This window comes from Neospora caninum, chromosome XII (genome assembly GCF_000208865.1).
Source record: "Neospora caninum Liverpool complete genome, chromosome XII".
In the NCBI taxonomy this organism is placed as follows: domain Eukaryota; phylum Apicomplexa; class Conoidasida; order Eucoccidiorida; family Sarcocystidae; genus Neospora; species Neospora caninum.
The window spans coordinates 5,742,725-5,766,658 of NC_018398.1; the positions used below are offsets into that span (position 1 = coordinate 5,742,725).

A 23,934-nucleotide genomic window follows, 5' to 3' on the forward strand; every position below is an offset into this window, starting at 1 on the left:
CCATGCGAGGGAATATAGACAGTGGATCGAGTAGCAGCTCCATAGTTCCGTTGACGGTTCAGCTACCGCAATAGTCTTCAGAGATTTTCTTGGCGGAAAGCCGCTATGTGTGAAGTCTAGGGATAGTAGTTTACGCCCGCACGCGAATAGCCCGTACAATGCCACTATCATGGTACGAGATGAGGAAACCTTAAACCGATTCTTTGTATTTCAGTTAATTTTGCCTTTTATAGGCTGTATTATAACAGTTTAGCACATGAGCAAGTGACACACCTGCAGAGTTGGCTAGAGGCTGTGGCGCTTGAGCACTCAACCAGACGAGGTCTCATTAGCCCTCGATTCGGGTCGGTGTACCACAGCCTCGCACGCGGTTTATTGAGATGCAGAAAATACAAGTGTCAATAGGTGCTCCCTCAAACACCAGTGGTTTCGCCCCAAAAGCATGCTCTCCCAACCTAGGACCGGGGTCGCAATCTGCCATCAGCAGCACGAAGGCAATAACAGGGTATGCCAACAGAAATGTAATTGCCCGCAGAAGGCGCCATACATTCGCTCATTCAGCCTTGCCTCCATTTTGGAAATTTTACTGTGATTCCAGACTTTCCCTTCCTATTTTGGAGCAAAACGCCTCTCCCTACTCCCATACCCCCCTCCTGAATACACTTCCATACAGACACATCTACGAAATCTGCAAAAGCGCGCTTGCCACAATGGAAAGACTTGAAACAGCACCCATTCCACCCGCAAGGCTCCACGCGGCGGAGTGCACCACAACAGTCAAGTACGCCTCTTTCACTGCAGACGCCTCATCGAGCCGCCTCGGTGGAGCGCCGTTGTGGTCTCCGTCACCACTCTGGACTTCATGGCCGTCTTCGGTTGCGGGCAGCGTTTTCTCTGTAGAGTTCTCCCTAGATTCAGAGAGAACAGAGGATGCTTGCAGGGTCTGCTTTCTATGATGGGCAGATGTTGCAGGCTGTGAGGTCGTAGTGTCTGTGGTACTGCGGGAGCTATGAAAGGTCACAGGTGGTGGATCAGTGACTCCATCCTTATGTTCATTGGTCAGATCTGGTTGAAGTATAGATTCGTGGGCCCCGCCGTGCACCGGGGGGCCCAACTCCAAGTCGACCTCAGGATGTTTGTCCGGGAGATTTCCACTCTCCTGGTCCTGCGGCTCACTCGGCATATTTGGGCCGGGGGACGCATCAGAGTTTTCCGATACAGATGGGCTGGAAGTCGAAGCCGTCGACGTGCCGGTTTCTGAGCCCAACCCTGCAGCCAGCACCGTCTTGAACCGCACGCAAAAACTCACACCCCCACCCAAATACTCTGCCGGAGGATTCGTAAACGTGTACCGCACAGGCACTCCCGAGGATGGCTCCTCACTCGCGCCCGAGCCTATCCCATCAGGAACCCATAGTGGTTTTGTGTGGCCCGGAAATGCAGCCTTGAATTCCACTGTCTTGCTGAAATCACACGCTCCGTTCCCGAATCGATATGCAGCAGTGTACGGGCCCGACGATGCCTCATCATCACTTTGGCTGGGTTCCGGCAGATACTTGGCTTTCCCGGTTTCGTCGATGACCTGGAGCGTGGCGGAAGGTCCGAGGTAAAAGACTTGCTCCACGTCCCTCTCGAGTCCTTCTGTCGGGATGGTGGTTGTGAAATCTGCCTCAGTCGTTTGCTCACTTGATTCTGGCGCCATGCACGACAGGACGGTGCCCATGAGCAGGGTCAGCCTCACTGCTCGAAACATTTGCCTTTCCATGGTGACTGCATGGAAATCTTTTAACGAAAATGGCCTGACACAACAGCTAAAAGCTCAGATCCTCCCGTGGATATCCCGCGGGGGGAAAGGGAAACAACTCGTGGCGTATTTTTTAGGATGTATCGGATATATGCTCGGCTCTATTCTGCATGCAGGAAGGGAGGCTTGAGAGACCTCAAAAACTGTGCGTGTCACTTCGTCCAGCTGTGGTGAACACGGGGCGAGGGTCGAAGTAGGCGCGCGGAAACGGCCGAGACGCAGCGACACGTAGTCGCTGGGCGCGGACTCGAGCCCAGGCATGCGCTAGCTGGGGGATGGACATGAACAGACAGGACAGAACGAGGTCAGCGTGTGTCTGTGTAGGCAAAAGAATATGAGTGGATGTTGGCATGACTCTTCCTCACGATGGAAAGAGCAGAAGGGGATTCGTTGTGTGCCGCCCTCCGTCCCTTTGTGCGTCCTCTTATCAGGAACTGCACGGGATAGAAGACGCCAGCAGCCGATAGCTGCCGATTGGACCCTAGAAGAGAGCGCATCAGGGAAGGTACTCACAATTTCATCATGAAACCGTCACCCCAGTAGATCTCGAAATTGAAAGCTAACTCACGCAAAGACTGTCGCCATCGCGAACGATAAGCAGAGAGACTGCACGGCAGGCGATCGGCGTGTGACATGGCGGGTAGGATTGAGCAGGAGACTCACAACAAAAAGTCTCACCGTCCACATCGGAACGTCGACACACATGTTAAACGCTGGAGACGGTTCCTGCATTGCTCACGTTTCTCCTTGGCTGCATGATTTCCTACCTTGTTATGGTTCTCGTCGCCTACACTGTGCGTGCTCACCCTACCATTTTATCATAATGGTGAGGTGACACGCCGGGGAGCATCCAAGGCAACTGGGGTATATGCACCTCACATACCGTTTTTCTGGTAGCATGTGTTGACTGTGGGTAGAGAGAGACGCTCTTGCACTACCAGAATTTTCCGATTCTTTCGCTGAAGGTTGCCTGGGTTTCCTGATTCTGACGAGGCTTCCTCGTCGAACGTCCACTCTACAGATAGTTGGTGATTAGTGTCACGGTGACCCACCAACGTTCCGTGAATGAGGCGAGAGAGGTCTGCAACTGTATCGTACAGTTGCCGTCTCCGCTTCACGAAACAGCACCAGTGATCCGGTACGTGGAAAATGTCGCTCTGGTAGGGAGTGTCTAGCGATGGTAATTCACGCCAGCACGGAACTGGCGTCCTACACCTCCACTACCGTCGCGCAAGGTGACGACATGGGCAGGAGATGAACCTGCAAGCAGAGCTACAGGGAGCGGCGGTTGAGTACTCAACTGCACGAGATTCTATCAGTCCTCGAATCGTGTCCGCGTGCCACCACCTCAGTTTTTTCGGTGAATTGCAAAATCCGCACGACCATCAAAAGGGGCTCCATGCAACACAAACAATTCGGCCACATACACATGTTCCCTCCGGTCACGTTCCAAAAAAAATCAGGCAGAAAACAACACAGTAAGCATGCTGAAATGAGGTTCCCCTGAGTTAGAACTCTCAGTCACTCTCTCTTTCCAGACATGCACCAACTCTGTTTTTCCATGATGTTTCCAACCTTCTGGTTGACACTGCCACATCGCCAAGCCATCTTCACTATTACAACATTGCTCTCTTGAGCACATGTTCACACTCCAAGTGCGATTAAGAAAAATGCAATAAAGCGGTTACCGCAGTGAGAAAAAGACCGAACACTGCACCCATTCCGCTTGCAGAGCCCCAAGCTGCGGAGTGCACCACAACAGTCAAGTACGCCTCTTTCACTGCAGGCGTGTCAGCCAACCGTCTCAATGGAGCGCGGTTGTCTTCTGCGTTGCCACTCTGGACTTCGTGGCCGTCTTCGGTTGCGGACAACGTGTTTTCGGTCAACTTCTCCGTCGATCCGGGGAGAGAAGGCCCGTTTAGAATTGGGCTTGAGTCAAGAGCAGTCAGCTTCGGTGTTTCGGCTCGAATCCCTGTCCGAGTGGGGACAACGACGAGATCCCCAGGGGACGGAACACCGGTTGGCGTCTTTCCTTCATCTTTCTGCCCCCCTCCAACAGAAGGTGCCGGCTGAGTAGGGGCCTCCGGAGAAATGGACGAATCTCCTCCAGACGAACTGTCACCGTTGGGCGTTTTGTCAGGCTCCGCCTTTGCAGGAGGTTCATCATTATTCTGATCGTCGTCGGGGAGCTGTGAGTCGGAATCCCCAGCGGAAGTCACCGCAGTCGATGAACTAGTTGCTGAATCCGACCCGGCAGCCAGCACCGTCTTGAACCGCACACAAAAACTCAAAACCCCAGACAAACACTCTGCAGGCGGATTCGTAAATGTGTACCGAACAGGCCCTCCCGAGGACGCCTCCCCACTCGCCCCCGAACCTTTCTCGTCAGCGACCCATAGCGGCTTTGTGTACCCAGGAAATGCAGCCTTGAAGTCGACTGTCTTGCTGAAATCACACGCTCCGTTCTCAAATCGATACGCGGCAGGGTACGACTCCGCCAAAGACTCATCCGAGGATGTGCTCGGTTCCGGCAGATACTTGGCTTTCCCGGTTTCGTCGATGACCTGGAGCGTGCTGGACGGTCCGAGGTAAAAAACTTGCTCCACGTCCCTCTCGAGTCCCTCTTTCGGGATGGTGGTTGTGAAATTTGCCGCAGGCTTCTGTTCACTTGTTTCCGACGCGACGCACGACAGGACGGTGCCCAGGAGCAGGGTCAGACACACGGCGCGAAACAGCTGCCTTTCCATGGCGGCTGGCGAAGGAATCGTCCGTCAATGCGGTGTCAGACAAACAGGAAACGACCGCTACAGGCACTCCTGACGACGTGGCGGAAACGGAGGGAGTGTCTTTTGAGTTTTCCAGATGTCGTGTCGGAAAATTTCCGCCTCTTTCTTCAGCAGGCAAAAACGGATGCTTGGCAAACCTCAAGAAAAGGGCATGTCGCTTCTCCAACTCTGAATAGGGATCAAACGCGGGTCAGAGCTGGCGGGCTGAGCGATGTGTCGGGACGGCGCGTCGGGCGGCTCGCTGGGGCGCGGACTCGCTGGGGCGCATGCGTGGGCGCCTGGGGGTCTGCAGGAGAAGACTGAATGATGAAAGAAGAATAACTGGAGCGGTGGAGCACGTATGACGAAAGAACGAGAAAAGTTACGGATGGCCGTGTAGCTACAAAGGGGGGAGCCTTGTGAAAAAGGATTAGATGTGCAAGGCGTTCCGTCGCGTTGCTCGACCCCTGGAGAGGAAAAACACGGCGTTGACGATGTGTCTCCATTGGCTAAGGCCGCCCGAACCGACCGGTTGACTGCTGGCGACTGGACCTCCGGAGAGGCTGTAGCGGGAAGGCAACGGCAAATGCTTCACCCACAGGTGACAACAGTGGATGTCGACAATGACTGTTACGTTGTGCCAAGCCCGTCGAAATCGTTGAAGATCACCGGAAGGAATGCAAGACGTGGTACTCGGGTGACATGTTCTCTGTAGAATTGATGACAAGCCATCGAACCAGAATTCCCCTCCCCCCCTCCCATCGAATGGTGAACAAATACGTTAATCTCCCCTGGCGAAGTAGGCGACTCTCACAGTATATCTGTCTGTTATATCTTTCTGTCTTGATAATGACGTCATCACATCAATCCTCCCTCCTCACCATATCACGATACCATACTGGTACTTGGACATGTCGGGAAGCAACCGTGACCACGGCGGTGCGTGCACACCAAATACTGCTGATAATGTAACGCGTGTTGAATGTGGAACTATTGAGGCGCACTCCTTCACCGGAGGTCTTCGCTTTTGCTTCGGTTGATCTTCTCAAGGTTTTCTCGTTCCTGGACACGGAATTCATTTAAATCATCCACTCCATAGCTACTTCTTCCATACATCAACTGCATCGCCTACGACTCGTACAGTCAATAACATCTCGTTCCGAGCCGAGACAGACAGTAGATCGAAAAGCAACGATATAGGGCCGAAAGTGACAGATCAGCTCCATCAGGAGAACCCAATGATCCTCTTAGCAGAAAATGCGAATATGTTCTCGGGTGTCTACGGAAGACAATTCATGTCAGCACGGAACTGGCGTCGTACACTGCCACTGCCATGGCGTGAGATGCGACATCACCTAGTGGTGCATTTGCAAAGTTAGCTCACAGAGTGTAACGCTTGAGCGCGCAACCGCATGACGCCCCGTGACTCGCCGATTCGAGTCGGGGTATCACCGCTTCTTCAACTCCATCCACGAGCTTAAAAAAAAAGCTCTCAGTGAACCACCATCGGTTCTGCCCCGTAAACAAATTTCGTCAGGATAAGATCAGGTTCGATTGCTGCCAACGAACACCGAAACGACAACAGATTCTCCCAGCCGAAATGTCATTGCTCGCGGAGAGAAAGTTCCATCTAGTCCCTCATTATCCTTCGCAGTCACTATGGATCATTTTATTTCCCTTATCCTTCATGTGACAGTCACAGCGCCTAGCATTTGCCCCACCTGCATACTCCCCTCACGCATTCGCGGTCTCACTCGGTCACATCTACAAAAAATGCAATCCCGCGGCTACGGCAGTGAGGAGAAGACCCAGCGCTGCGCCCATTCCACCTGCAGAGCCCCAAGCTGCGGAGTGCACCACAACAGTCAAGTACGCCTCTTTCACTGCAGGCGTGTCACCCAACCGTCTCGAAGGAGCGCGGTTGTCTTCTGCGTCGCCACTCTGGACTTCATGGCCGTTTTCGGTTGCGGACAACGTGGTTTCTGCCGACTTCTCTGTAGATGTGGAGAAAGTAATTGATGCTGGTAGGTTCGTGTCAACAACTTGCGTGTCTGAGGTGTGTTCTGGAGACCCGATTTTCTCCGGTAAACGGTCTCCTTCAATCCCCCCATTGGAACTGACACCTTGATCCGGAATTTCCGCGGCTGATGGAGGACCTTTCCCGCCGCTAACTCCATTCTCCGGAACGACATTCGTCCCGCCCGCCCCTGGTTTAGGGGGCGAAACACCTCCATTGGGTTGAGTAGGTTTGTTGTCCCCTTCACCTTCCTCTTCACCCTCTCCGGTGTCACCCGGTTGGGTTGACAAATCCGAATTCTCAGTTGTCCCCGCAGTCGATGAACTAGTTGCTGAATCCGACCCGGCAGCCAGCACCGTCTTGAACCGCACACAAAAACTCAAAACCCCAGACAAACACTCTGCAGGCGGATTCGTAAATGTGTACCGAACAGGCCCTCCCGAGGACGCCTCCCCACTCGCCCCCGAACCTTTCTCGTCAGCGACCCATAGCGGCTTTGTGTACCCAGGAAATGCAGCCTTGAAGTCGACTGTCTTGCTGAAATCACACGCTCCGTTCTCAAATTGATACGCGGCAGGGTACGACTCCGCCAAAGACGCATCCGAGGATGTGCTCGGTTCTGGCAGATACTTGGCTTTCCCGGTTTCGTCGATGACCTGGAGCGTGCTGGACGGTCCGAGGTAAAAGACTTGCTCCACGTCCCTCTCGAGTCCCTCTTTCGGGATGGTGGTTGTGAAATTTGCCGCAGGCTTCTGTTCACTTGTTTCCGACGCGACGCACGACAGGACGGTGCCCAGGAGCAGGGGCAGACACACGGCGCGAAACAGCTGCCTTTCCATGGTGACTTCGGATCGGAAGGAGCAGGGTCTTAGACACCACCAAATTACTGACACTCCCCCCTAGATGTTGAGGGAAAAAGTCAGTGTGAAGTTCTTTCAGCAGTTGCCACGGAAATATGTTGGACTCTCTGTTGAACATTCGAATAACGGAGGCTTGGCATCCTCAAAAATGAGCATGTCGCCTCTCCAGGTGTGACGAAAGAGCAGGCGAGGGATGGCGGGCGGGAAAATGGGACGAAGAGCCGGGTCGCTCGTGAGGCGCGGACTCGAGCGCAGCATTCTTTGGGCGGAGGGTTGCTGGGGCTGGGGCCGGCTGAAACGGGGCAAATTCAGTTCAAGTGTGTTGTGCTTAGTGAAGAAATATTTCGGAAGAAAGCCTTCCAGATTTGCTTTCAACCAGACAGAGGCGTTTGGAAGGGCTAATCAGATGGACACCCTTTTCCCAGTCGCCGTGCCCATTGGCGTCTGAGAAACGTGCCGGCGTTTGGACCGCGACGGCTGTCGCAACTGCCTTGCAAACTCAGCGAGCGGCATGTGGAGGGTGGACCTCCAGCGAGGGCGCAGTGCGCAGAGCCTCATTTGATGACTTGCCCCATCATGACACTGTTAGAAACGGAAAAAGTAAGGGGAAAAGGAGTCCCCTACTGACGCCATCACCAGTTGAGAACAGAGACAAGCCATCACGTGGCGCGGTGTCGCCAACACCACCAGCCGGAAGGAGCTGCGATGACTGGAGTGTAGAACTAGGTGAACGGTTGCCACACTTTGTACCGAGCGGAAATGAGGCGCCCAATCGGTAGTTTGCTGTCGAAGTCTGCTACCACCTTTTGCTTGTCATTACCTCGAATCGACAAACACAAACAGAGCATCCCCGTGTACGCTCAAGGAAGGAGAAGGATTTGCCGTTGCCTTCCAGTCTTCAGCTTCTTGGTCAAGCAGTCAACTGTGGGTGTGTGTCGAGCGCACTTCTGCAGTGTGGCTGCGTGTGAAGCAGCCGAATGCTGAGGTTTGGGCCCAGGCAGTGCATACGCGCTTCACAACAGCAATTGATTGAAGGCTCGAGTCATCCGCGTGACGAAAGGCTAATTCAACTGTTCACATCAGGAAGGTGCTGGTGACCTCTAGCGCCCCCCTCGTGTGTGTTTGCGACGTCCTGGTGAAATAGTGCGGAAACGGAGTTACGCGAGAGAGATGTGTGTTGACGTACTGCCCCCCTGCTGCCGCCACCGGCTCTCATGAAACGTTAGAGAGCGTCAATGCAATGATACCTGCTCTCGTCCTAATCCCACCCCTACCGTAAAAAAAAGAGCAGGCCGCGTGAAGTGGGTTTCTCTTCGACCAAATAAAGTTCTACGACAAATCCAGGTTCCGCTTAAATATGCCTTCCCTGCACTGGTTCCGCTAAACTGGGAATAGAGACGCTGACAAACCCGACCGCCGGAGACGCGCCTCACTACAGCAAAGATCCAGTTCAGTCACACAATTCAGCGGAGGAACTAGTAAGGGGCATTCGCCTGTGTTTCTGCATCTGTCATTTCATCAATGAAAAGCCCAAGAACTGTCTACTATTTTCCCCCTTTTCTCTTCTCTTCTTTCCTCACAACACTCCCACTCAAACACAATTAGGAAATTGGCAACAGTGTCGATGCCACGACGAACAGCAAAACTGACAGTGCTTCCAGGACACCCGTGAAGCCCCGCGCCGCGGAGTGCACCACAATAGTCAAAAAAGCGTCGTTCACTACTGGTGTCTCACTGATGCGCCTCAACCGAGAGTCGAGGAGTTCTCCAACATCACCACTCTCGAGATCGTGGCCATCCTGGCCAGGTTCGGAGGAGACAGCTTTTTCTGGATCCATAGGAAGGCTTTCTTCCGTTTTCTGATTTGCTTTATGAGGATCTGGCGTAGGCGAAGATTGCTGCGCGCTAGCGTCATTGTGGCCAGTTGAAGAAGCTTCCGAATGCGAACCAGAACCGTCCACTTTTCCAGTCGCTCCATCACCCTTCCCCTCTTCTTCAAGTTCGGGTTCCGGTCCATCGTGGCCTGCACCTCCTCCCGGTGTCACCGTGCCTGGCCCTTGGATTCCCCCCTCTGTGCCCTCAGTGTCCGGCACGCCAGTTCCTGGCGCTTCACCCGGAGGGCCTGACGGCTCCGAATCCTCCGTTGTCCCCGCAGTCGATGAACTAGTTGCTGAATCCGACCCGGCAGCCAGCACCGTCTTGAACCGCACACAAAAACTCAAAACCCCAGACAAACACTCCGCAGGCGGATTCGTAAATGTGTACCGAACAGGCCCTCCCGAGGACGCCTCCCCACTCGCCCTCGAACCTTTCTCGTCAGCGACCCATAGCGGCTTTGTGTACCCAGGAAATGCAGCCTTGAAGTCGACTGTCTTGCTGAAATCACACGCTCCGTTCTCAAATCGATACGCGGCAGGGTACGACTCCGCCAAAGACTCATCCGAGGATATGCTCGGTTCCGGCAGATACTTGGCTTTCCCGGTTTCGTCGATGACCTGGAGCGTGCTGGACGGTCCGAGGTAAAAAACTTGCTCCACGTCCCTCTCGAGTCCCTCTTTCGGGATGGTGGTTGTGAAATTTGCCGCAGGCTTCTGTTCACTTGTTTCCGACGCGACGCACGACAGGACGGTGCCCAGGAGCAGGGTCAGACACACGGCGCGAAACAGCTGCCTTTCCATGGCGGCTGGCGAAGGAATCGTCCGTCAATGCGGTGTCAGACAAACGGGAAACGACCGCTACAGGCACTCCTGACGACGTGGCGGAAACGGAGGGAGTGTCTTTTGAGTTTTCCAGATGTCGTGTCGGAAAATTTCCGCCTCTTTCTTCAGCAGGCAAAAACGGATGCTTGGCAAACCTCAAGAAAAGGGCATGTCGCTTCTCCAACTCTGAATAGGGATCAAACGCGGGTCAGAGCTGGCGGGCTGAGCGATGTGTCGGGACGGCGCGTCGGGCGGCTCGCTGGGGCGCGGACTCGCTGGGGCGCATGCGTGGGCGCCTGGGGGTCTGCAGGAGAAGACTGAATGATGAAGGAAGAATAACTGGAGCGGTGGAGCACGTATGACGAAAGAACGAGAAAAGTTACGGATGGCCGTGTAGCTACAAAGGGGGGAGGCCTGTGAAAAAGGATTAAATGTGCAAGGCGTTCCGTCGCGTTGCTCGACCGCTGGAGTGGAAATACACGGCGTTGACGATGTGTCTCCATTGGCTAAGGCCGCCCGAACCGACCGGTTGACTGCTGGCGACTGGACCTCCGGAGAGGCTGTAGCGGGAAGGCAACGGCAAATGCTTCACCCACAGGTGACAACAGTGGATGTCGACAATGACTGTTACGTTGTGCCAAGCCCGTCGAAATCGTTGAAGATCACCGGAAGGAATGCAAGACGTGGTACTCGGGTGACATGTTCTCTGTAGAATTGATGACAAGCCATCGAACCAGAATTCCCCTCCCCCCCTCCCATCGAATGGTGAACAAATACGTTAATCTCCCCTGGCGAAGTAGGCGACTCTCACAGTATATCTGTCTGTCATATATTTCTGTCTTGATAATGACGTCATCACATCAATCCTCCCTCCTCACCATATCACGATACCATACTGGTACTTGGACATGTCGGGAAGCAACCGTGACCACGGCGGTGCGTGCACACCAAATACTGCTGATAATGTAACGCGTGTTGAATGTGGAACTATTGAGGCGCACTCCTTCACCGGAGGTCTTCGCTTTTGCTTCGGTTGATCTTCTCAAGGTTTTCTCGTTCCTGGACACGGAATTCATTTAAATCATCCACCCTATAGCTACTTCTTCCATACATCAACTGCATCGCCTACGACTCGTACAGTCAATAACATCTCGTTCCGAGCCGAGACAGACAGTAGATCGAACAGCAACGATATAGGGCCGAAAGTGACAGATCAGCTCCATCAGGAGAACCCAATGATCCTCTTAGCAGAAAATGCGAATATGTTCTCGGGTGTCTACGGAAGACAATTCATGTCAGCACGGAACTGGCGTCGTACACTGCCACTGCCATGGCGTGAGATGCGACATCACCTAGTGGTGCATTTGCAAAGTTAGCTCACAGAGTGTAACGCTTGAGCGCGCAACCGCATGACGCCCCGTGACTCGCCGATTCGAGTCGGGGTATCACCGCCTCTTCAACTCCATCCACGAGCTTAAAAAAAAAAGCTCTCAGTGAACCACCATCGGTTCTGCCCCGTAAACAAATTTCGTCAGGATAAGATCAGGTTCGACTGCTGCCAACGAACACCGAAACGACAACAGATTCTCCCAGCCGAAATGTCATTGCTCGCGGAGAGAAAGTTCCATCTAGTCCCTCATTATCCTTCGCAGTCACTATGGATCATTTTATTTCCCTTATCCTTCATGTGACAGTCACAGCGCCTAGCATTTGCCCCACCTGCATACTCCCCTCACGCATTCGCGGTCTCACTCGGTCACATCTACAAAAAATGCAATAAAGCGGTTACCGCAGAGAGGAGAAGACCCAGCGCTGCGCCCATTCCACCTGCAGAGCCCCAAGCTGCGGAGTGCACCACAACAGTCAAGTACGCCTCTTTCACTGCAGGCGTGTCACCCAACCGTCTCGAAGGAGCGCGGTTGTCTTCTGCGTCGCCACTCTGGACTTCATGGCCGTTTTCGGTTGCGGACAACGTGGTTTCTGCCGACTTCTCTGTAGATGTGGAGAAAGTAATTGATGCTGGTAGGTTCTTGTCAACAACTTGCGTGTCTGAGGTGTGTTCTGGAGACCCGCTTTTCTCTGGTAAACTGACTTCTTCAGTCCCTCCACTGGAACTGACACCGTGATCCGGATTTTCCGCGGGTGGTGGAGGACCTTGCCCGCCGCTAACTCCATTCCCCGGAAGGACATTCTGCCCGCCCTCCACTGGTTCAGGGGGCGGAACACCTACATTGGGATGAGTAGGATTTTTGACCCCTTCACCTTCCTCTTCACCCTCTCCGGTGTCACCCGGTGGGGTTGACAAATCCGAATTCTCAGTTGTCCCCGCAGTCGATGAACTAGTTGCTGAATCCGACCCGGCAGCCAGCACCGTCTTGAACCGCACACAAAAACTCAAAACCCCAGACAAACACTCTGCAGGCGGATTCGTAAATGTGTACCGAACAGGCCCTCCCGAGGACGCCTCCCCACTCGCCCTCGAACCTTTCTCGTCAGCGACCCATAGCGGCTTTGTGTACCTAGGAAATGCAGCCTTGAAGTCGACTGTCTTGCTGAAATCACACGCTCCGTTCTCAAATCGATACGCGGCAGGGTACGACTCCGCCAAAGACTCATCCGAGGATATGCTCGGTTCCGGCAGATACTTGGCTTTCCCGGTTTCGTCGATGACCTGGAGCGTGCTGGACGGTCCGAGGTAAAAAACTTGCTCCACGTCCCTCTCGAGTCCCTCTTTCGGGATGGTGGTTGTGAAATTTGCCGCAGGCTTCTGTTCACTTGTTTCCGACGCGACGCACGACAGGACGGTGCCCAGGAGCAGGGTCAGACACACGGCGCGAAACAGCTGCCTTTCCATGGCGGCTGGCGAAGGAATCGTCCGTCAATGCGGTGTCAGACAAACGGGAAACGACCGCTACAGGCACTCCTGACGACGTGGCGGAAACGGAGGGAGTGTCTTTTGAGTTTTCCAGATGTCGTGTCGGAAAATTTCCGCCTCTTTCTTCAGCAGGCAAAAACGGATGCTTGGCAAACCTCAAGAAAAGGGCATGTCGCTTCTCCAACTCTGAATAGGGATCAAACGCGGGTCAGAGCTGGCGGGCTGAGCGATGTGTCGGGACGGCGCGTCGGGCGGCTCGCTGGGGCGCGGACTTGCTGGGGCGCGGACTCGCTGGGGCGCGGACTTGCTGGGGCGCGGACTTGCGTGCCGCATGCGTGGGCGCCTGGGGGTCTGCAGGAGAAGACTGAATGATGAAAGAAGAATAACTGGAGCGGTGGAGCACGTATGACGAAAGAACGAGAGAAGTTAGGGGTGGCCGTGAAGCGACAAAAAGGGGTGAGGTTTGCGAAAGAGGATTAGGTGTGCAAGGCGTTCCGTCGCGTTGCTCGACCCCTGGAGTGGAAATACACGGCGTTGACGATGTGTCTCCATTGGCTAAGGCCGCCCGAACCGACCGGTTGACAGCTGGCGACTGGACCTCCGGAGAGGCTGTAGCGGGAAGGCAACGGCAAATGTGTCGCGAAGAACTGACCCACTAGGACTGGATAATAAAAGCTCACTCGGGACTAGCGTGCCAACCTTAACTGTCCACGGAGAGCCTGCGAGTGATTGTCAGGACAAGTTGAGCCCGTGCCACGAAGCATCATAGGCCGGGTACAGGTCCCAGGGTCAGCACACACACGTTAATCCCGGAAGTAGAATCAGGCAACGCTAGCACGTGCCCTTTCCCTGACGAGTGGTTACTATGTAGTTGACAGCAACTCAAACATTCCGTCTCGCCACACCATTTCACCATAATAGAGCCGCCCCGTGTGTGGAAGAAACCGTCGTAAATGCGGTGCTTGCACACCATATACAGTTTATGCGGTAACTAGTATTCACTGTGATAATCGAGAGGCACACTTGCACCGGATATGTGGGCTCTTTTCGCGCTTGCAGTAGCCTATGCTTTGTTGTATGTTGTCTCGCTTGCAGTAGCCTAGGTTTTATCGTCTGTTGTCTCGCTTGCACTGGCCTATGCTTTAACGTATGTCGAAATGGCTTTGCTTCGAACCTTCACCCTGCAGCGGGGCGCTCAACTCTGACACTGCCCGTCACCAAGGTAGGACGTCGACACCGATGGGATCTCGAGTAGCGGGTCCGAGGACAAAGAGTAATCAGACAAATTTGCATACGCCAATGTCTGGAAGCCTGCTCGGCAAGTTCCAATGCTCCCCCGGGGGCGCTGGTTTGCCATGGGCTGTCTGTCGGAACCAGGGTTGAGTGCCGTCCTTAAGCTAAAGTGACCGGCTCTCTGAATAGTGTATTCAGGCGGGTGGCGTCATTATAATGCTCTTTGTTTTCGAAAAAGTTATGCAGGGGCTTTGATAGCACAGTGAATCTCGGCGAATTGGCCATGCAGTGCCTCGTGGAAGATCGTCCGTGTAGTCGCAACCTGATTTACCGGATTGACCCTGGAAATGATGTCAAAGTGAAGAAACAACAGTGAGGTCTGTATCCACGGGACATCCTTTGCTTTTCCCGTTTTCTTCTCATTAAAACTCTGGAAACATTCGTTTTGCCCAGATTCGCATGGAACGGCTCCCTTCCCACCCGCCGACGCCAGGGTGGTATTCTGCTGAGTAGCTTCTGTTTGTGAAGTGCGCTCTGTTTCACCATTCGAAAATAAGGACTTGCACCATATGTGAGTACGCCATACAGGAGACGGGACCGCTGCACTGCTGTGGCAGAGCGAGGTGGACACCGGGCAAAGATGCTTCTGAGTTTCCTTATCTTCCTGCAGAAAGAACTGACGCAACAAACTGGAGCTCCTGCAGACGCTCTCGCTGGTGCTTCATAATTTTTGGAGACAAATAAGAACAAAGTCCCAGTGAATAGTCGATTTGCCTCCTTTTCCTCCTCTCTGCCCTTCACTCTCGTTGATAACGCGGACCTTGTCACAGCCACCGTGATATTTATGCATTTGTATCTTCGTATATACAACACAAAACGTGCACAAAGCATATATATATATATATATATATATATATATATATATATATGCATATATGTAGACACATGAGACAGACAGACAGGCAGAAAGCCAAACTGCGCTGAGGCTACAGCTCTTCAGAGATTGAAAATGAACAACGACAACAGCATTGGGAGCACGTACAATTGCCATCCAGGTTGACGGCTTCGCTCTCCGACAGGCACGCGGATGGGTTCTTTATCTCTTTCACCACTATCCCGTTGCCTTCCTCTGTTCCCACGCGCCCCCGCTTCCCTGGCCGTCGCCTGTTCACGCCTGTCTGTGCCTGCGCTCTGTTTTCATATCGTGCATCGTCGTTGTCTCTTTCCTCTATACGCACTTTACTTTCCACACAGCGCTCAAAGCCTCGTGCCTGTCTTTGCTCCCTTTTTCTCTGCGCCTGAGGTTCTTCACCACAGTTCTTTGCGTGTGTCGACAAACAGGTGCTCCGAGGGCTGCCAGATCTGCACGCGATTGTCCCACCCCACGCTCGCCCCCAAGAGTGTGCCGATCCTTCCTTTCTCCGTCAGCTCGCTTCGCCGCCCTCCCCAGCCCGCTCCACCTACGCCGGTAGACGCGGCTTCGCTGCACCAGGCAAAGTCGCTGACACCAGCGGCGTGGCCAGCATGGACAAAGACACGGTGGCGCCGAGTCGAAGACAGAGAGGGCGAGGACGGCAGGGACGCACTGACAGGTTTGCGATTGGCGCATTGACTCTGGTTTTCCAGATCTTCTGCTTCGTCCATGCTGCCATCTGCGGCCTCACTCGGGCGTCCAGCCCGGCCCGAGTTCATTCGCGCGTGGCCTTCGTCGGCGCCAGCGTCCATTTCCACGTCTTTCTCGAGAGGCGCTTCCCACGCTTGGCGGCTCGCCTGTTTGCGGTGCTCGCCGTGCCGCAGAATCGACGCTGAGACGGCGCCTCCGCGGCTGCCCTCCCCCAGGTCCCAGAGAACCACGTCGCCATCTGCCGATGCAGACGCGAGGAGCGCAGACGAGAGAGGCGAAAAGTGGAGCGCAGTGATCTCGTCTGAGTGGTGAGCGAGAGACAAGAACGGCCGCGTGGGCAGTCGCAAGTCAAAGAGCGAGACGACGCCTCGGGCGGAACCGACTGCCACGACATTCTCGCTGTGCCGGTTGAAGCTGAGCGCGTTCAACGGGAGAGGGCCGTCAGAAGCGGCGAGGGAAGAATATATCCGCTGCTTGGCAGCTTGGGGAAACGCAGGAGCCGGTCGCGGGGGCGTCGCGTCTTTGTCGAGGCTGTCCTGAGCGTCAGAAAGCGACGGAACGGCAGAACTCGACGGACCCCCAGAGAGAGCAGAAAGGACTTCTCTGTGGGCTTGTCGCATGTCAAACAGCCGCAAGGCGCCGTCCTCGCCTGCTGTCGCGACCACCACGGAATACCGCGGATGAGCTTTGATGTCGTTCAACGCGGCACCAGGCGACGAGGTCGCGACGCAAGTCGCGGGGCTGATTTCCGGCGTGCTCTCTGCGATGGTCACATTTCCGCCGTACACGGTTTTCCTTGCGTGTGCGAGACGACTCGAAGAGCTCGCGTCTTTCGACTTGAACATTGCGCCGTTCTTCCGCAAATCCCACAAGCACACCAGTCCGGTGTCTGTACAGCTGAAAAGGAAGCCCGCGTTCTCACTGCCAGGCATCCAAGCGGCGGCTTGCAGCTTCGCCCCAACGGCAGACGGCGGCGGCGCAAGGAGAAACTGCGGCTTTGCCACCACTTGGTCGGCAGCTGCGGAAAAAAAGGCGCAATCCAAGCCACACACAGAGGCGCGGAAGAGCTAAACAATGCGGAGGGATACCGGCTCCATTCTCGCGTCAACCTGACAGACCCCCACAACGCCGCCTCCACACAGCGGCATTCCCACAAATGCAGACTGGCACTGTGTACAGATCGACGCATCGCCCGGCGGCTCCATTTGCTCAGAGTTGTACAGTTTGTTGGTAAGTATGCATCCCGCGAGCCATAAATACTCTGCTTAATGAATCGCTTCACAGATCGTGAGTCACGCGCTGTGGCCGTTCGGCTTTGCTCTCAAGCTCCTCACCCGGAAAGGAAGGGTGCCTGGAGAAGTTCCAGTACATGCCGACACCGTCCTCGTTGATGGTGACAATATTGAACGCATTCTGAGGCATGTGCGTGGCTCGAATTAAATCTCCGGGGTGAAGAATCCTCGCCTTTGTCTCCAACGAAGGCACGAGCTGACTGGCTAGGGAAGCACTGGCCGCCGTCATGGACGCATTCGCTGCGCCTCCCGAGAGGCCCGCGTTGGTCAGGAGAGACTTGGCGCGTGCGCGGGGCGGAATGAAACCTGCAGAAAACGAGAAAAAGTCGCAGAGCTCGAGGGAAGATGAACTCGAACGCGAACGTAAGGGAGCTGGAGACAGGCAGATCGACGTAGGGAAGGGAAACGCGGAACAGACACGCAGCGAGAGCTAGCGCGGTGGCGAGAAGAGCGAATTCCTTCGCCTCTGCACTGGCGACGCAAGCAAACAAGAGCCCCAATTCACTTTCTGGAGTTCTGACACTCACCTGAATACGTTTCACACTTGAGAGGATCTTCCTCGAGACAAGGCACCGGCCACCGAAGCTCGGCAATAGTCAGGTAATTCTTCTCTTCGCCATTCGTGCACGTGCCGAGAAGCAGACGATGGGAAACGTAGGCGTCGCAGCCCAGAGACAGCAGAGCGGCAGCCGAGCCGCTGCGCCCAGTCGTCGCTGACGAAGACGGAGGCGTCAGAAACTCGACCTGGACAACCACATTTGCGGGCAAAAAAGACGTTCGATCCTTGACAGCGAGAACGAGCGCAGAACCACGAAACATTGGCATGGAGGAACTCTAGAGTCGGATACAAGGGAAGCACACCGACAAAGATGGCACAAGGACATGACGGCTGGCAGCAAGCGACAAGAAGAGGAAGACACGGAATTTCGAGGAAAGGCAGGGGAAACGAGACAAGGAAGGACATCTCGAGACTTTGGGTGGAAGGAAGAAGACGGCGAGGTTGACCGCTGAGAAACACCGAGGCAGAAGAAAGGAAGCGAGGCAGTTGGGCGAGTGCAGGCCCTTTTGGGTCTTTTTTTTCGTCTCTTTTTTTGGGTTGTCGTTCTCGTCGCCGTGTTGTTTTAGCTCACCGTCATAGAAGGCCATTCAACTTTGTGACTGAGAACTGCTGCATAGTGAAGTGCAGCATTCTTTCGCCAGATCATGTGTCTCTCGTCTAAACTGTAGGTACACCCGTTGGAGACGGGTCCAGGATCGAATCCGTCCATCGGTTTCCCCGTAGGGTCGCTAGAAGACCCGACAGAGGAAGAGAAAGAAGTAGGAGATTCACTGTTCCGGCGACATACGGAGTCGCGGGAAGGGGAGCAGCGAGGGTCTGAAGACGCGGAGGACGAAGAGAAGTCGGCTGGGATGCCAGGCTGGAGGCAAGAAGAGGCGACGGAGTCGTCGAGAGAACAGGAGTCGTCGTCGAAGAGCGACATGATGAAGAAGGGAAAAAGAACAAAGGGAGCAAACAGCCGAGAGTCGACAGGGCGGTTCTCGTGGCCTGACGGGAGCTTCACGAAGAACACGGCGACTCTTTTACCATCGTCCCCTCTCCAGCAGAAAGGCGTACGGAGGAGCAAGACGGGAGCAAGGAGACGCGCAGAAAGAAATCTTCACACCTGTCGAGAGGCGTGTCTGTTCTACAGCAGCAGGCCCATCATCGTCCCTCGCGTGGTTTACCGGAGAAAGTCGTCCGTGCAATGCGTGGGGAGCACGCCCATGGAAACGAGAGGGACATCAGGGAAACGCGCGTTGCTTACAAAGAATCAAAGATGCAGGAAACGAAAGAAGATCTGGGAGAAACGCGCAACGGACGAGAGCGCGCCAGCGGCAACCCGTGTACATGTGAAACTGGTGCAGGGCGCTGATAGGAAATTTTCGAAAGAAACGCGTCAGTTCACTTGATACAGGAACGACAGGGCACTTTTCCGCAGTCGGAAGACCGGAGGGGAAAGACGCCTGAAGGAAGTCCATGCAGATAGTCGGGGCCTGGCGCGACAGCCTTCCGCAGAGGGCGAGAAGGGCAAGAGGAAGTCGCGGGAAGAGATGCAAGAGTCGAGGCTAGACGATCTGCTAGAAGAGACGGGAGAAACTAGCGGTAACGAAAACAATGTGCTCGTTCACCTACGCCCCGAACGCGGCGGCTTTCGTCCATATGTGCGGAACGGAACGAGCCTCTAGGCCGAGAACTGGCGATGCTGGCGCATTCGACGTAAAGAAGGCATGCAACGAGCAAAAATAGAGACAGAACAGAGAGGAAAAGAAGTCGAAACTCACGCCAAGAAAAAGGTGGAAAGACAATTTGCCTCAGTGTCACACTGTGGAATCCGAAATGTGCGGATCGGATGTTGCGAGAGGTCGGTGCATGTGCGGACGCCAGTTGTGCAGGCGAATGGCAGAGAAAAAAACGCGGGCCTCTCGCCGACGCACACGGCTTTGAATTGAAGATAAATGCGCGGAAACCGAAACACGCGGCGTGAGATAGCGAGAAATCAACCTGATTGAAGGAAAGGAGGGAGACACGACAAAGCACATGTGCAGACGACGTGCAGCAGGCCGTGGCTAAACCGGCTGACAGCGGACTGTATGTACGGCCTAGAGAGGAGACATAAAAAGCTAGAGAGTAAAGCAGCAGCGGTTATTTTACACCAATGAAGGAAACAGAGTAACGAGAAGCTTCCGCGAAACAAAAGGTGTTCAGGACAAGAGAGAGAAAAAAATCGAAACGTAGAATTTTCCCTTTCTCCCCCCTCCGCGGTGGGAGTAGGGGTGTTAATCGAAAACACGTGACCGCCGGGAGGGTGGACGGCCAAGTCGCCCTTCGGTCGTGAGAGACCAACGGAACAAGAGGTCTTCTACCTAGTGAAACGGGCAACGAGAAACGTCTTTCTCTTCACCAAGTCACGCTTTGGCTGCTCAGACGGACTGTTAGACGACATGTGGGCTGCTGTTCGCGGCCAGCCATCGTCCAGAAGCGACACAAAGAGAGCAGATTGACCCCGATTGCGTCACACCGAACGGTACAAGGGGCGCGGTCTCCGCGTTTTCCATACGGGCAACGGGCAACTACCATGGAACGCCTGTATTGGGTATACTTCCCGCCTTCGTAATTGCGGCCGTGCTCCTCGAGACACAAAGACGCTGTCTTGTGTCCCATCAAAAAAACACAACTAGGGGAGAACTAATCGGAGTTCCGGCAAAAGACCAGCAATCCTCCTGACAGGGTTTGAGAGGCTTACGAATCCGGCGCTTACTGGTGCCCTGTATGTTTTCCTGGACAAACCGCAGTCGGATTGGATTCCACAATTGCAACGCCGTCGACTGTTGTAAATTTCGGAGAGTTCGAGAGAATGCGAAGGAGTGCCCCTGAATAATAGGGAAAAAAACTCAACTCTTGGATGATAGCCACGCCTGTGTCGAGACTCCCTTCTAGGTTTTGACCCATAGTTTTCGGGTGTTTGTGTTCCCGCATCCCGGCCTGTGCGAATCCGCAGATAAAACTGGCACATAACGCAGTGCCTCTTTCTTACTATAAATAGATCACAAGCTCACCACCGTCAGGCGTTGCTTTTTGTCTAACGTTTCTCTGAATGCTGGAGAACGTTTGCGTATTTTCCTTCCCTACCCAGCGGTGTAGCCTACGGCAAGAATCGGCTATTTTATGACATGACGGACGCATTGCGTGCTGACCGAGACAGAAGGTGGCTGTTCAATACAATCGTCGGCGGTAAGCGGCAGCGGCTTAGGAAGCCTGACCGCTGCGTGCATCTCGGAACCAGTCATGATACGAATTGGAGTAGACGGCTACTCTCGACTCTTGATAAAGAAATAATCAGTTCCCTCATGCGATTTACCAGCACGTTTCCAGGTCCTAAATTCACGCTACCAGTCTCTGTCCGGCGGATGTCAGAGGCCGTCCCAATAGGGAAATCGCCATATTCAAAAATTCCAGGGAGCGACGCACTTGGCGTTAACCGCCGACTCCCATTTTTGTGCGTACCATGATCAACTGAGCCGCTAAAGGAAAGGTGGAACAGCCACCGATAACCCCGTACCCAGCTAACCACACAATCCACAGAGCGTCGCCTGCCCCCATTTCGCTTGCGGTTCCCATCAAGAAGGCACAGAAAGACGCTCTCTTTACTCACATATGAGCTTCCCAACCTTGCAGTTTAGATGGAAAAGATTAGAGGATCTCTGGCATTTCCGCCTGCCAGCGAGCATGTACTTGATTCGAATCCCATTGCACGTGGAGCGCCGCACCACATCCGATGGCGCTTCACACAGGCCACTCTTCAAAAAAACAGTCACTCTGTTACGCTTCTTGCATATTTCTGTGAGCACCACGGACTTGCTACCTGAACCACGTGCTGAAGCGAGTTGGAAATCGGCTTTCTGGGCTGGACCGGCACGGTGTCTTTCTGGGTTGCGACAAAAACTGCCCCGCCTCTTCCGGCGCTGATCCATCTGAATAGTAACTGATTCTGTAAAAGCAAGATAGCCGCCGACATGGTCTACGACCAAAGCTGATCCTGGTGTTTGGGTGTTTCCACTTGAAAAACTTGTGTGCGGCGTGGCGTGCCTGCAGGCGGTGGACGATGGCAGCTCGATTTTCTACGGGACGAAATGCTGGACCCCACAAAAAGCAAATCCCTATTGGGTTCAGATGATTTGGGTCTGCTGAAGTGTGTGCTGTCGGTGGAAAACAGTGCCGCATCTAGAGGCGACAATTTACCTCCTGCCGCTGGCCGTTCACAATCTGCTTGAGCCGTTGAAAAACCTGCGAGACTCGGCAGGATGTGGTAAGTTTGGTTGCTTGCAACCGATGAGCCTGCCATTCAGCGTGGCCACAAAAGAAGACACGGGCGAAAGTTTTGGCAAGCTCGAAAATGGGGATGTTCCTCCAGCACGTTCGATTCAAAATTAGACAGGAGTTCGTTGGCGGCCGCCGCTGCCGAGATCCTAGCGCATGCAGCCGTCGAGGAAAATTTCGAGTATCGATGACTCAAAGTCGCGGGGGCCGGCGCATGAAAGAGAAGACCCGCATGGGAATCCGGGAGGCAGGTTCACTGCTTCACCACTGGCTACGTGATCGCAAATCCCAGTACAAAATTATTTTTGATTTTTGAGTTGCTTCTCAGTGTCTGTTTTTCTCGTCGCAGTGCCATTTCGCTGCGTTTTTAGGCCTGCCGCTTTCCCCGCAGTTTTTTCTCAGTTTGCAAAGATGTACCTGCGATACTACACAGACGAACAGGGCAGGCGGGTGTACACTCTGAAGGTACGTTTTTTTTTTCAACGAAATGCATTTTGGGACCCTCGTTTTTCTTTCTGGCTCCACGAGGGTATATGCTGACGCCGATCATACTTCTTGAGCAGGGATGATTTTCACGACGGGAACGCATGCGTCCCGTTAATGTAATCGCAGCCAGCATCGTAGCATTCTAGGACTGACAAACCAGAATTTTTTGCAGGCTTGCTGGAGCTTCCTGCTTCACTCACAAAGATTTGAGTCTCGGTTCCCTTCCGGCTCTCACGCAGTGGAGCACTGGTTCGCTCCGCGACACAACCGGGGAAATTTGGGGCTAGTTCTGCAAACAATGAACACGAGGACGGTTCTTCTGTTCTCTAGAGTGGGCTCCATGGCTCCGGAGAGCGTCTGAAGGATGAGTAGTCGTTGGGAGGCGTATCACTTCATCCGTGCAACACTTTCTCCGTTCTTTCACCCGATCCCGGCTGCGAACTTGTAGGCCGCGGCATAGGCCCCGCTAAGCGGATATCCGTATACGTGCGCGTTTACCTGACTCGTCCATATTGATTGCACTACTGTAGTCTTCACATGGATAGTTATGTGTATCTCCGATGATTTGTCCTGATGGGTGTATGGATACCCTCTCGCCCTTTTTGAGGACAGCTGCCTACTCTGTCATGTGCGAATTCCCGCACCCGATTCGCTGTCGTGCTGGGCCCCGTCCCTGACTTATTTCCATCGGTCTCTTTGTTTTCGTCTTCCTCTTGCAGACGCATGCGCCGGATGGGACCCCGACTCTTTCTGCTCACCCGCCTCGCTTCTCGCCGGACGACAAGTACAGCGCCGAGCGTGTTGCTTTGAAGCGTCGGTTCAAGTTGCTGCCCACACAGCAGCCCGCCCCGGAGTTCTAAATTAGTTTTCTTCATGCCTGACACACGTCGCTGCGATGTGCTCGGGCTGTCGCTTCCGGGAAAAACTGAGCAGCGTCGTGGCGGGGGTGTGCGGACAGGCTCATTCCATCGGTTTTTAGAACCGGAGGGCGGCGTGTGGTGTAACTGTTCTTGGGATGGTGATGAGCGGAGATGCCTTTGTGAGAGTGTGGCCGTTGCGAAGAGAGCAGCAAAAGAGCAACTGGAACGTTATTCGTTGACACTTGTTGAAACAAAAGGCTTATGCACAGAATACTTCTGTTGACAGAGTTTTAGAACTCGACTAAAATTTTGGAGAGTTGTGTCGAGGGACTCTAGCGTGAGAGCCGTTCCGTGGAGCCTGGTATACCAGACTCTATAGAGAGGCCCGTGAGGACGTTCTGAGTAAAGCCGGCAAAACACAAAGCGTTACAGGGTGGAGTGTACCAACACAAACCACAACGGCGTAGGATCTTGTTTTCTGGTGCTACTAAGCGCTGCTCGTTAGCCAATAAGCATAATGAACGTGCAGACCAATTTATGATCACCAGTCACCGGGGCTTC

General features: G+C 54.1%; 7 protein-coding genes across 7 annotated transcripts; 1 reads left to right on the top strand and 6 right to left on the bottom strand.

The window, feature by feature from the left end:
• Positions 1-679: 679 nt before the first annotated feature.
• On the bottom strand, positions 680-1,765 carry NCLIV_067690 (uncharacterized protein; the record flags this gene model as incomplete). The annotated part of the gene is made up of 1 exon (XM_003886320.1): positions 680-1,765. One exon carries the CDS (start codon positions 1,763-1,765, stop codon positions 680-682), a length of 1,086 nt encoding a protein of 361 aa, XP_003886369.1.
• A 1,700-nt stretch (positions 1,766-3,465) lies between these two features.
• On the bottom strand, positions 3,466-4,551 carry NCLIV_067700 (uncharacterized protein; the record flags this gene model as incomplete). Its single annotated transcript, XM_003886321.1, has 1 exon — positions 3,466-4,551. The coding sequence occupies one exon, from the start codon at positions 4,549-4,551 to the stop codon at positions 3,466-3,468; it is 1,086 nt and encodes a 361-aa protein (XP_003886370.1).
• A 1,782-nt stretch (positions 4,552-6,333) lies between these two features.
• NCLIV_067710 (uncharacterized protein) lies at positions 6,334-7,425 on the bottom strand (the record flags this gene model as incomplete). The annotated part of the gene is made up of 1 exon (XM_003886322.1): positions 6,334-7,425. The coding sequence occupies one exon, from the start codon at positions 7,423-7,425 to the stop codon at positions 6,334-6,336; it is 1,092 nt and encodes a 363-aa protein (XP_003886371.1).
• A 1,622-nt stretch (positions 7,426-9,047) lies between these two features.
• On the bottom strand, positions 9,048-10,124 carry NCLIV_067720 (uncharacterized protein; the record flags this gene model as incomplete). Its single annotated transcript, XM_003886323.1, has 1 exon — positions 9,048-10,124. One exon carries the CDS (start codon positions 10,122-10,124, stop codon positions 9,048-9,050), a length of 1,077 nt encoding a protein of 358 aa, XP_003886372.1.
• Positions 10,125-11,907: 1,783 nt separating this feature from the next.
• On the bottom strand, positions 11,908-12,999 carry NCLIV_067730 (uncharacterized protein; the record flags this gene model as incomplete). The annotated part of the gene is made up of 1 exon (XM_003886324.1): positions 11,908-12,999. One exon carries the CDS (start codon positions 12,997-12,999, stop codon positions 11,908-11,910), a length of 1,092 nt encoding a protein of 363 aa, XP_003886373.1.
• Positions 13,000-15,561: 2,562 nt separating this feature from the next.
• NCLIV_067740 (putative histone-binding protein rba-1, related) lies at positions 15,562-18,650 on the bottom strand (the record flags this gene model as incomplete). The annotated part of the gene is made up of 4 exons (XM_003886325.1): positions 15,562-16,895; positions 17,212-17,475; positions 17,697-17,913; positions 18,300-18,650. 4 exons carry the CDS (start codon positions 18,648-18,650, stop codon positions 15,562-15,564), a joined length of 2,166 nt encoding a protein of 721 aa, XP_003886374.1.
• A 3,788-nt stretch (positions 18,651-22,438) lies between these two features.
• NCLIV_067745 (uncharacterized protein) lies at positions 22,439-23,373 on the top strand (the record flags this gene model as incomplete). Its single annotated transcript, XM_003886326.1, has 2 exons — positions 22,439-22,492; positions 23,233-23,373. 2 exons carry the CDS (start codon positions 22,439-22,441, stop codon positions 23,371-23,373), a joined length of 195 nt encoding a protein of 64 aa, XP_003886375.1.
• Between the last annotated feature and the right edge of the window lie 561 nt (positions 23,374-23,934).